Below are 13,445 nucleotides of genomic sequence, written 5' to 3' on the forward strand. Positions count from 1 at the left end.
TGTGTTCACAGAAAGTTCTTGGTAGGCCACTGAACTATCATGTGAACAATGGCTGTTCATTGAATATTATCTCAATTGCACACATGCTGAAACTATAACTGAACTGTGGCTTGAAATTCGTATGTGGCAAAACACAGGATCAAATCTAACACTACAAAAATGTAAACCATCTTTTCCAATCCTTACAGACCTCCCACTATGAGAGGCACTGCACTAAAGTACTTCCAAGGAAAGACTGCCTTCCAGAAAAGTAAACCCTTACTAATCTCTCTTAGAATGGTCTCAGTTCCTAAAATTACCAGACCAATGCTACTCCACCACATTTACTCCCCACCTCCTCATCACTTCAGCTGTATGATCATCCAGCAGCCTTTCATTTGTGTGTTAAACAATTTGCCCTATCCCTTATTTCCAGAGCTCATTTCTTCTGGAGCACTATTTCTATCTCAATACTGTTCTAGCCGGTATATCCTCATTATCATCCATTTCACACTGGCATGGGTTAGACAGTTTGACAAGGATCTGATAAGTTGAAGGGATGCTTCGTGCTCCACTGTCTGCTTTGGCATGGTTTCTTCAGCCAGATGCCCTCCTAATACCAACCATTTCACCATGTGTACTGGGTGCGTTTCATGTGCCACTACCACTAGTAAAGTCAGCATGCAGCTTCCAAATCTTGTAGAGGATTTACATGGCTGCTCACAGTTAGAGGAGAGAATGAGTATATGTTGTGTATATTTACTAGTATCTTGATTTTTCAGGTTTTCCATGAAGTAATAATAAATAATTCATAAAAGCGTTCTTTCTTTGTAGAATATTGGTAAATTACAGCTCAGAGTTGGAAAATAACAATATTGAAATTAACGATGCTTCTTCTTTGGAAACTATGTCAAACATTGATTTGGATAGATATCTCACCTAAAGTGTATTTTCATCCATATTATTGTGACTGAGGATTATTTTATATTGTTATTCAGTATTTGCCTAAAAGCAAAAACCTGAAAACCATGTTAACATTTTTATAAGATAATATTGGTTTGAATTTTTCATTATCTTTTAAAAATCTGACTTTTGTAAACTAAATTACTTTATCGAAATAAAGCAAATAAATTTCTCCAGAGTTTTATATTTATTTGGTGTTACACTGAAAATTTATGTCTGTATATTTTTAAATGCATGTCATCAAGTTTGTGTGATTCAAGGAGAACAATGTATATTTACCAGTATCTAGATACCGTTTCAACCTTACATTCCTTTAACAGTTATAATGATGTTGTGTTTACTCATGATACTTGTGTGAACTGAGTCACTTAGTTAAGTGTTTTGGACACGAGATATAGATCATCAGCTGGTTCAACAAAACAATATTGACTCTGAGGCTGTGGCTCTATACATCTAACATTAGTTTCATATAAATGCATATCATCATCATTTAACGTCTGTTGTCCATGCTGGCATGGGTTGGACAGTGTGACCAAAGCTGGAGAGCTGCACTAGACTCCAGTCTGATTTGGCATGGTTTCTACAGCTGGATGCCCTTCCTAATGCCAACCACTTTACGGAGTGTACTGGGTGCTTTTACATGGCTCTGCCACAAGTGCTTTACACCTACTTCTGCTGTAGGGGTATGGGTCTTCTTGAGTATGGCCAGGTGCCAGGTATCTCGGTCCTTTGTCATCTTGTTTGAAAGGTTCAGCATCCTGAGATCGTTCTTCAGTACTTCATCCCATGTCTTCCTGGGTCTCCCACTTCTACGTGTTCCATCCACTTTGAGAAATCAGCACTTCTTTATTGAGCTATCCACAACACACCATATTTTAGCTAGAACACAGTGATATATTTAAATAAGTCAACTTTACCTTCTGACAATAGCCAACCCACACTTGAAGTATTTTGCTATAAGATATTTGGTATGTTAAAACTAAAACTACAGGAAAACACAAAATAAGTTCGTCTGAGGAATAGAATTACTTAGTAAAGTTATGAAAATTAAAGGATGTTGTAATGTTAATGTGACATATTCACTTATGTATAAGTTGTGATTTTTTTTGCTGACAACTTCAATGAAAAAAAATATGAAAAAATTGAGGGATGCAAGAAATTACATCAGTACATCATGTGGATTTATAAAAGCTTTGTGTCAATTTTTCTGATCAAAGTATGGAGTGTGACTGATGCACAATAACTACAGATGAATGGTAGGTATTGAAGTTGAGATACTGACTAATTGACTGGCGTTTAGCTGCTGAGTGACATCATATCTAATGAACTAGCTTACTGGTACTTGTGCACAAACTGAAATTTTACAGAATAACAAAACATTGATATTAACCCTAATTGTGTATATAGAGAGCTTTCATATCATATTAATGCTGATGGAGTAATCAGGTGAAGAGAGAGAGTACTGCGTAAATGACAGTGCTGGCTGAAAGGTAATGTTTCTTTTTGACTCCGTGTGTGTTGTGCTTAAGAACATGTTTATATTCTTGAATGTGATAAAGTGTAGAATTAGATTATTATCCTGCTTCCAGCTTCAGTGTTGCTGCCAAGATTTGAAAAATAGGGCACATTTCCCCCACTTATTTTGTGATTTAGGGGGGATTTTTGAAAAACAAGGGGGAATTTGCAGCGCTGTTCAGTGAACAAATTAAGCACACTACCAAGCAGTGGTTAAAATGCGAACCAATCAAGTTTATGCATAAATTTTCTTTTTATATGTTTGTTTCCTTTTACACAATATTAAAACAACGGCTAAGAATTTTCTGAAGCAGTGCCCCCACTAATTTTATCTACGAGCTACCAATGCTGATATATGAAGTTAGACCTTCTCAACAATGAATGATAGTGACCTCGTTATCAGAGCTAGTTTTTTTAATGACATGTTAGGTAACACCATCATGGTTTCTCCAGCAAACATGGAGGTTATGGATATGGTGCAAGGAATGAAAAGAGGATAAAGGTTCTTTGAATTTTGTAATGTAAATGACCCAAACATTTGCAACACTAACTTCAGGAAAGCAACTAGTGATCTGACCAGGCAAACATGCAAGCCAAATTGACTTACCAGGATACAGGATAAACAGATGATTGTGAATTAAGTTTTTTACTGGTGAAGAATGTACCACTCAATTTAGACTATTGAATAAAACAAACTGCTGAACCCAGAGACACAAGACAATTCAGAGAAAGAAAATGTGAAAGTTAAAAGATCCCTTTCAAGTGATAAAACATGTCAAGAGTGAGAAAAGACACAAATTTATAACATGGAGGACAACTAAAAATTTATGAGAGACCGCTTGCTGTGAGCTGTAAACCAGATTTATGGTTGAAGCAAGGTTCCAACCAAATAAAAAGAGATATGGTGGTGGAATGGTAGAGAAAATAGAGCTATTAAAAGCTAAAAGGCTTAGAATGATTGGAAGAAAGTGGGAAATAGGAAACAATATTAAGTAGCAAGAAGTGAACTACAAATTGTACATTGTAAGATAGAGAGAGGCTGAAAGTGAGAGGCTCGCCAACATTCTGTTACAAGAGGATCAAAAGCATGAGTTGTTCTAGATTACAAAACAATGTAAATCAAGATGTCATTCTGGTACAATGTGCTTACAGGTAGGCATGCATCAAGATCCGGGTCTCAGTCCCTCCAATTTATTATAGATTTCTAGGTCATATTATGGGTGTTTAAAACCCTTTAATGACCATGGGAACTCTTGTATGCCAATGCTCCTATTCTCTTAACTGAATCTGTTGAAGATTTTGAAAAGAAATTCTAAGCAAGAAGACAAAGTCTAGAATTGAGAGGCTTCAAAGTCATCATCATTATTGATATCTGAGATTTTCGTGGAACAAAATGTCTGTATGCTTGTAAGAAAGTGAATTTTGTAAAATAATACAAAATGGTAAGAGCATCTTACCAATCTACAGCTATTGCATTCTGTCAACAAGATGGCATGATTTTTTTTTTTCTTTTGTAAGAAAGTTCACGTTTGTGAGAGTGATTCCTCCAGCTCCCCCCACCACCACCAGCCAAAAATAATTCTTTAAAATTTTGGTACAAAGCCAGTAATTTTAGGGAAGGGGCAAGTTGATTGTATTGGTCCCAGTACTTGACTGGCAATTTATTTAGTGACCCCAAAAGGGCGAAAGGCAAAGTTGACCTCGGCAGTATTTGAAGTCAGAATATAAACAACCCGAAAAAAAAAAGCATTTTGTCCGACGTGTTAATAGTTATACCTATTCGCCGCCTTAACCACCAAATAATAAATACTATTTATTTATTTATTTATGCTTATTCTACTCGAGTCAGGCTTATTAAAGTTGTTATGAAACGTTAAAAGATTGATTTTGGTATTACACAAGTTTAGAAAAGAAAAAAAATACGAAACTATAAAAGAAACACGTTTTGAGTTTACAAAAAGAACACTACGCTTGAGAAAAGTTAAGGTAGTTTAATTAACTGCTTTTCAGCCGATGAATCATTTGTATTATCTCTATGGCGCAACTTATCGTCTGCCTGTTGTTATCGAAGCAGACAAGTTTTTTATATTTTATAACGCATGTTTTCATTGGATAACACTGTAAACATTAGCATAGTGATGACCAATTATAGAAGGTATTTCAGCAGAAATACGGCGTATCTTCGGAATGTTTCAAAATGGCGCTTGCTGGGCAACATAACTTGTCTGATGAAGAAGAAAAGTACGTTGAATCTTTGTTTAATTATCTTGTTTCCCTTTAAACTTCATGGGATAACTAACACACGAATAATACTCGTCTTAGTATAGTGATTTTTGTGTTAACGCTTACTAATCCTCATGTAACTAAGTTGTTTTCGTTCGTTTAATCATATCCAAACATGTTTTTGTGTTTCTTTTTTAAGTAATTTATTCTTTCATTTATATGTTTTGTTTTTCTTTGTTGTAGTTTTTGCTAAAGAGAGAAATTCTATAAATATTTGCACTATATCTATTCCGTGGTTAGTCTGTAGAAACTTTTCTTTTGCTAAAAAGTTAAAATTTAGGACACTTCCCTTCTCGCGTGTGTACGAAGGAAGGACCCAACAGCCTCTTAGTATGTGAGTGGTAGTTTTTAACCATTCAGGCTTAGCAGTTTTTAAATCGCAAATTCCCAGGATGACTCGAAACTCTACACTAACAGTTGCTGAGTCGACAAAATGTTCTGAATACAAATCGTAAAATTAGTACAAAATAAAAAGAAATCAACAAATGAATTTCATTAAAATTTATAGTGTTCTGTCTGCCATAAATTTCTAATAACATACGGTAGTATTGTTAAAGGTGTTTAGAAATATCGAGATATATCTTTTAATTCAGAGTTTATTTACGACATACTGTTGGCCAAATTTTTTATGAGATAGGACAAGTTTCCGAAATCCAAAATTGTAGAAGACCGACAGCTCTACATGGGTAACTATCGGAAAGCAGTTGCATCAGTTTAACATTTCAACCTGGCACTTAGATGTCTTTAGTACAGTCTACTTTAATACAAGTATTTGGAACTGGTTTCCAGATTGAAGATAACCCAATATTTTGATGTGTTGCATGTATGCCGTAGTTTTTTTCCAAACCATGAAAAAGAAATATACATTACGAAAACACACAAGACAAAAACTACCTAAGTGAAATGGCGAATCTGTAATAAATAAACCTGCAAAATTTAGTATCATTAAAACAAAATAAAATTCAGTTTTGAAATGTTGTGAAGAAGAAATTACGTTCATTTAAACAAAAGCAAATCGTAACTGAATTAGTCCCGGTCAATGTCTGAGAAAAAAGCAAAACAAAAAAAGGGTTTCAGAAGGACAAAGATACATTATATAAGACGAATGTTAGACTTTTCGTGTTTTATGGTATTTTTTAGCAAAATTCACCTATGAATAACTCCTTCACTTTGTTGCTAAAATAATGATTTTAAACATAGGTATAAGGCCACAAATTTGAGGAGGATACACTGAAATTGTTATAGAAGTGGTGTAGTCAATCGAATTAACTTTAATAGAACTCGTTTTGTAAATTTCTACCAATTTTTCCTTCTGAATACTACCAGGTGTAGTGTTTTATGTGAAGTTTGGGAGGAGGAGAGATAGTGGAGTTCAAGTAAAGAGAGTATGCAACTGCCTAATTTAGAATGTGCTAATAGCAGTGCCAAAGTAGACTGAGGTGTAATTGCACAGCTGTTATTGCAGAATGACTTGCTTAGATGAAAGCATATTGAGACGACAGTGGGAGACCTCTCTGGGTGTAGTTAGCAGCCAGCTTAAGTCTGAAATCTTCAAGCCTCACAGAATTGAGAGGATCTTTCTGAATTGGTGGACACCATTTGTTTTCTAACGAAACACTTTCAAACTTGGGACACTGGTAGAATGTGTCATATAAAACATCTTTTTACTCTTAGTGTTGTTGAGAAAACTTTACATTTTTAAAGTTATTTCATGCTAAATAAAAAATGGTGTCCACCAAATCAGAAAGATCCAATTGAGATAGTATTTGAAATACATATGTTGTATTGAAGGCTTAACGTAATGTTTCTCAACCATTTTTTTTCACTGTGGACCCCTTTGATTCCTATTTTACTTAAATGGACCCTCTTAGCCATTTTATGTTTAAAAAATCCTATTATATTTCTATGATTAAATATTATTGCCAGTACTGGCTGACTGGTCCTGTGCCAGTGGCACATAAAAAGTACCATTCTAGCGTTGTCGTTGCCAGTGCTACCTGACTGGCTCCTGTGCCGGTGGCACTTAAAAAGCGCCATTCAAGTGTGGTCGATGCCAGTACCACCTGACTGGCCCTCGTGCTGGTGGCACATAAAAAGCACTCTCTACACTCTCAGAGTGATTGACATTAAGAAGGGCATCCAGCTGTAGAAACTTTGCCTGATCAGATTGGAGCCTGGTGCAGCCTCCTGGCTTTCCAAACCTCAGTCAAACCTATGCCAGCATGGAAAGCAGACGTTAAACGATGATGATTATTAGGAATTGTATTTTTTTAAATTGTTAAAATATATTGTGAATTGTAGAAGTATAACAAATTTATTACACACAAATTTTAACAAAATCTTTTATAGACCCTCAAGGGCCATATGGTTGAAAACCATTGGCTTAACTAATCCAAATCAGTATGGGACAAATGACTAAGATAGCGACATTGACAATGGTGATGGGGATACAATCATCATCATCATCATCGTTTAACGTCCGTTTTCCCTGCTGGCATGGGTTAGACAGTTTGACTGAAGGACTGTCAATGTTTCTACAGCTGGATGCCCTTCCTAAAGCCAGCCACTCTGTAGTGGGTGCTTTTTACATGCCACCGGCACGACCCACGCATAAATGGTGCTTATTGCGTGCCACCAGCACTGGTATCAGTCACAACTACAATTTCAATATAAATTGAAGTCTATTTTATCTACTGTTCTAACTTAATAGCATGTGACATTTTGTTTCCTTCTCTTTTGTTAATCTCAATTCTCTTGTACTCTTATATTTCAGCCAAAACAAATATTTTGATTTACTCTCTCAAATACCCCAGCTACTGACCCAAATTGAAGAGCATGTTCTTTCTCCCACCGATCCAAGTGAAAGTGTTAGTTACAGCTCTAATCCATCCAATTCTAAGCCTTATGTTTCCTGTATAAAGATTAATGGTGTACCAATCTTGCCTCCAATTGTAAGTACAAGAAACTTGAAATTATATTTATATACTAGCTGGCCCTGTGCTGTCAAAAATGACAGCTAATTGTAGTATTTTATATATAAATAAGGTACATAATCACAGATACAAACATTCACACACTTCCCTTGTACATGCACACACACATATACTCACAGAGTTGAAACACTGTTTGATTTTTCTTTTCAGCATTGAAAGTTCACCATCCCACTTCCATTGCACACATGCACACACATTCACATGACTCCCTTTTATATACACACATATATACTCATGCAGAGTTGAAATGCTGTTTGATTTTTTTTTTTTTACCATTGAACTTCCATCAACCCACTACCAAGTTTGCTATCACCCCTCCCTTCTTTATTCATCTATACCCCCTTCGTTTCCCATTCATATATTGTGACGGAGAAATACACAAAAGTTATTATTATAGTAGAAGATATGGATGGTAAATCAAATTAATACACTTGTCAGTGTTCACATACATTCACATACCTCCCTTGTATATGCACACACGTACATATACTCACACATAGTTGAAATGCTATTTGATTTTTTTTTTCAGCATTGAATGTTCAACCATCCTATTTCCATTGCACACACAGACACACACACATTCACTTGATGGATGAAGTGACACAAGATCAACAAAAGTAGCAGCCTGACCTATACAAATGAAAATCGTTTTCATATATTCACATTTTATATATTCCATGTTTCGCCTCTTCCACTAGAACTAATATTTCATCATTGAGCCATATCATCATCATTTAACATGTTTTCCATGCTGGCATGGGTTGGATGGTTTAACGGGATCTAGTGAGCTGCGGGGCTGCATCAAGCTCAAATGTCAGCTTTGGCATGTTTTCTACAGCTGGATGCCCTCCCCAATGCCAGCCACTTTACAGTAAGTACTGGGTGCTTTAAGTATACTTGTATATGTATGCTTTTGTATCTATACATCTTGTTTTCAAATTGAGAGTACAAGTATTTAAGGTCATAACTACTAGAATAGCAAAGTGGAGTTGGACTTGACTGTAAAGGTATTAGACTTCTAATTACATGATTTGTCTTCCAAAGCTTGATGATGCTGAAAGAGAAGAAATGAGACAATACAGAGATGAAGCTGTCAGACGGATGCAACAACGTAACCAAAGAAAACGGACATTGACAGATACTTCTGCTTCTGTAAGTAAATTATTTTTAGTATTTATAACAGAATTTTCCTTGTATTCAAATTTTTAATTCTTTGTTGGGATGGATAAAGCCTAACATATTGCATGAATCTCTATATTGTAAGTGTTTGGGCTGGACATTGTTCTCACCAGTCTATGAGAGTCCAAAAAAGTTGTGCACACTGCCTTTCTTTTAATTAACTTACTAAAGGAAAATAGCCTGGTAGATTTATGCATATGGCTGGAGCAGCTAAATAACTGTTACCTCAAATTATCTTCTGTAATTTGTTATCCAATGAAGGCACATGGCTCAGTGGTTAGAGCATTGGGCTCACAATCATGAGGTAATGAGATCAATTCTCAGACCAAGCTGTGTGTTGTGTTCTTGAGCAAGACACTTTATTTCATGTTGCTCTAATTCACTCAGCTGTAGAAATGAGTTGTAATGTCGCTGGTGCCAAGCTGTATCAGCATTTGCCTTTCCCTTGGATAGCATCGGTGGTGTGAAGAGAGGAGGTTGGTATGCACGGGCAACTGCTGGTCTTCCATAAACAACCTTGCCCAGACTTGTGCCTCAGAGGGGAACTTTCTAGGTGCAATCCCATGGTCATTCATGTCCAAAGGGGGTCTTGACCCTTTTAGTTGCCATCCATATTTTCAGCTATTTTATCAATTGAAGCAAATAAATGTATGTGATATGATTTAAGATGCTAATCATGGATTAACAATATATTTTTAGATTATCACCATCTTATCCAGCCAGCACTCCAAATTTCTTTTATTTTGTTGTATAATCTATTATAACTCTGCATTATTTCTTATTGTAATTTATGAATTCATAAGCAAAATCATCACATTTCAGATTAACTCTTCTACTGTTGCTGAGAACATTTCAAATCCTCTTCTGGAACAAGACAGAACTGCACCATTTCATGACAATATAACAATACCTGGGTGTATACCTGAAGAAGACAAATCTTCAGACAATCTTCCACAGTCTTCATCCCCAGAAGAAGAACTTGTTCCCCAACTTTCACATGAACTAATCCCTCCAAAAGATGAAATCTCTTTTCAGGACAATAGAGGACAGACAAATCTAAATTCACCTACAGAGAACAGAGAAGAGACAAATTTAAGCTCACCTTCACTCAGATTAAAATATTGTGACAATTTACTGATTACCAGCTCTCTTTCTGACTTGGGCTCCTTAGAAGAAGGTTCATTACCCACCGAAATGAATGGTATGCCCCTAACTTCCCGATGTGAGCAACAAATTACTAAAGATCTTTCAACTCTTATCAAACATTTACCTGACAACTGTAGTTCTGACAATTCTGACTTTAGTGATTTCGTTTCTGCTTCCAACTTCGATTTAATCTGTGAGTCTCCTGAGCTTGATAAGGAAATTCCTCCTGTCACTAAATCAGCTTCAGATGAACCAGTAATCTGTTCCTTTCTTTCCAATATGAAACCAAACACAAGTGATTCCCCTCTCCATTTACCAAATGATACATCCCAAAATGTTCTGAGGGCTCCTATATTTCTCACGGATGAAAATGGTTTGGAATTGCACGCATTGCCAGCTGAAAGCCAAAGTTCGATGCAAATTAGTGTTAATGAGGGGCAAGGATGGATCATGACCTCTCCTTTGATTGCTTATGTCACCAAGAAACGACCTGAAACAGTAGGCATGTCTTCCAATTCATCTCAAAAGCCCATTAAAATCCAACAGGCAGGTAACGCCACCTTTACAATTGACCGCAAAGACGATGGAGAAGAAAGTCACCTTGTTCGGCCTGTAATATCTAGCAATCAAGATTCTTGGGGCGCTAATGTTTGTCAAGCAGACTATAGTAATAACTCCATTTCTCCTAAAGCTAAACTAAACCAGTCCTGTAATAATAACAATAATATTAATAATAATAACAACAACAATTCTGTCCAAGTTCATTCTTCAAATCAAGAGCAAATCATTACAAATCATCAGAATACAAATCCTGCTGTTTTGCCAGCAAATTTGAACACCACATGTAATTCAAGTAAAAGAGACAAGTCTTTCATCGATGCCAGTTTAAATGAACCAAAGTTAGAGGATGATGAACGCAAAATGCTGTTGCCATTTTTGTCTTCACCACATAATTTATCTCTAAAAGACCATTTCAGTGATGATTCTTTAGACGAACTTTTATTTGGGATTGACAAAATTGGATTCGTTCCACGGAAGGATGGTGATGGCAGCGACTTGAAGGATTTAAGCAATCCAGTCAAAACAGGTGCTATCAATAAGAAATGTAATTCTAAGCAGCCAACTAAGACACAAGTAAGTTTTTATATTATTTATTTACTCTTTTACTTTTGGTTCTACAAAAAAATACACCCAGGAAAGTGGTTGGTGTTAGAAATGGCATCCAGCTGAAGAAACCATGCCAAAACTTGAGACATGTGATTTGTCTAGGAAGGCAGTAACTCCATATAAATTCTGACTCACACTGGCAGACAGTCACAGAAATAATGATTAGGGGGATGATTTGGTAGTATTATTATATTGATACAATTTTGGCTCAAGACCTGTGATTTTGAAGAGAGTGGTCAGTTCATTTCTTCAACCCCTTTACTCAACTGATACTTATTTCATTACCCAGAAAGAGTGAAAAGCAAAGTTGATCTTGGAGGCATTTCGACTCAGAACATAGAGGGCTGGAAGAAATGCTACTAAGCATTTTGTCTGGTGTATGAATGATTCTGCCAGCTTACCATCTGATATAATATTAATATATAAGGCAGCAAGCTGGACAAAATACTTAGGAACATTTCATCTGTCTTCATGTTCCGAGTTCAAATTCCACCGAGGTCAACTTTTCTTTTCCTCCTTTCAGAGTCATTAAAATAAGTACTGGTCTTATATTGGGATTGATAAAATCAATTAGCCACCCGCCCCCAACAAAATTTCAGGCCTTGTGCCTATAGTGGAAAGGATTATTATATTAATATATCAGTTAAGGTAGCAAGCTGGCAGTATCGTTAGCACGCTGGGCGAAATGCTTAGCAGTATTTTGTCTGCCACTACGTTCTGGGTTCAAATTCCGCTAAGGTCGACTTTGCCTTTCATCCTTTCAGGGTTGATGAAATAAGTACCAGTTACGTACTGGGTCAATGTAATCGACTAATCCTCTCTCCTCAAATTTCAGTCCTTGTGCCTGTAGTAGAAAGGATATTAATATATCATCATCATCATCATCATCGTTTAACGTCCGCTTTCCATGCTAGCATGGGTTGGACGATTTGACTGAGGACTGGTGAAACCGGATGGCAACACCAGGCTCCAATCTAATTTGGCAGAGTTTCTACAGCTGGATGCCCTTCCTAACGCCAACCACTCAGAGAGTGTAGTGGGTGCTTTTACGTGTCACCCGCACGAAAATGGCCACGCTCGAAATGGTGTCTTTTATGTGCCACCCGCACAAGAGCCAGTCCAGGGGCACTGGCAACGATCTCGCTCGAAAACCCTACAAAGGCCAATCAGCATTCATTATATTAATATCACAATATTCATGTGAAAAATCTATTGTATATTTTTATTTTAATCACTTTCTAGTAAGAGTTCTGTTATGCTAAGGTGTAATAACATTCATACGTTCATCTCTGAATTATTCCTTTCCAGACCAGTCTCCCTACCAAATCAATTCAAACTAACTTCACTACGGTAACAACTCATTCTTCTCACAACTTGCCAGTTTCCACTGCTACTGTTACCATGGCTGATATCCCTAATCCATCAGAGGTATGCAGTCTTGCAGAGATCTCTGCTTCAGATTCCACAGCCAATCATTTAAATCCAGCAGAAAAGAAAATAGCCATAACTAGTCCAAGCCTAATTCCAAAGTATTGTAGTGATTCGTTAATTCGCCGGGGCTCGTATACCCTTGGAGAGCCATCAGTTGATTTAAGAAAATACTTAAACAATTCAATCCACAATTCCCATGAAGATAAAGATGCTGACAATAACAGCAGTTGTTCAGATTCTGACAAAATCCCTACTTATGAAGATTTTGAAACTCAACTTCTGAAGAAAAATTCTGAAAATGTCAGCCCATTACCTATCAGAGTTGAAATAGACAGCTTTAAATCAGAACAGCAATCTACAAGACAAAACGAGGTTAAAAACACAAGTAGTAATTCTATCCAACATTCTTCCCCTGTTACAAAAGAGAAAATTCCCAGAAACTCAATTTTGGAAAATATTCCATTATCAGCAGCTTCATGCCAAAGTGAATACAGCCCATTAAATACTTCAAGAAAAAAATCTCCAATCAAGAAAAAAGAAGACAAATGCAACATGAATACTTCTGCATTAAATCATACACAAAATGGTTTGGAAACTTCAGCTTTCAAAGGTAACATTCACTTTAAGTTTTTAAAGATTTTTTGTTTGTTTTTGTTTACAATTTGTTTACATAGGCACAGGAGTGGCTGTGTGGTAAGTAGCTTGCTTACCAACCACATGGTTCTGGGTTCAGTCCCACTGCGTGGCACCTTGGGCAAGTGTCTTCTACTATAGCCTCAGGCCGACCAA

General features: G+C 36.5%; 1 protein-coding gene across 1 annotated transcript in view; it reads left to right on the plus strand.

Moving 5' to 3' along the window:
• Positions 1–4,474: 4,474 nt before the first annotated feature.
• The window catches only part of LOC106878946 (putative uncharacterized protein DDB_G0282129), a 20,003-nt gene continuing 11,032 nt past the window's right edge, over positions 4,475–13,445 (plus strand). The window contains exons 1-5 of the mRNA XM_014928325.2: positions 4,475–4,698; positions 7,514–7,691; positions 8,778–8,885; positions 9,735–11,192; positions 12,534–13,266. Coding sequence (XP_014783811.1) covers positions 4,655–4,698; positions 7,514–7,691; positions 8,778–8,885; positions 9,735–11,192; positions 12,534–13,266 — 2,521 coding nt within the window. The 5' untranslated portion in view covers positions 4,475–4,654. The remainder of the gene's footprint in view (positions 4,699–7,513; positions 7,692–8,777; positions 8,886–9,734; positions 11,193–12,533; positions 13,267–13,445) is intronic.

This window comes from Octopus bimaculoides, chromosome 4, assembly GCF_001194135.2.
Source record: "Octopus bimaculoides isolate UCB-OBI-ISO-001 chromosome 4, ASM119413v2, whole genome shotgun sequence".
Classification (NCBI taxonomy): Eukaryota; Metazoa; Mollusca; class Cephalopoda; order Octopoda; family Octopodidae; genus Octopus; species Octopus bimaculoides.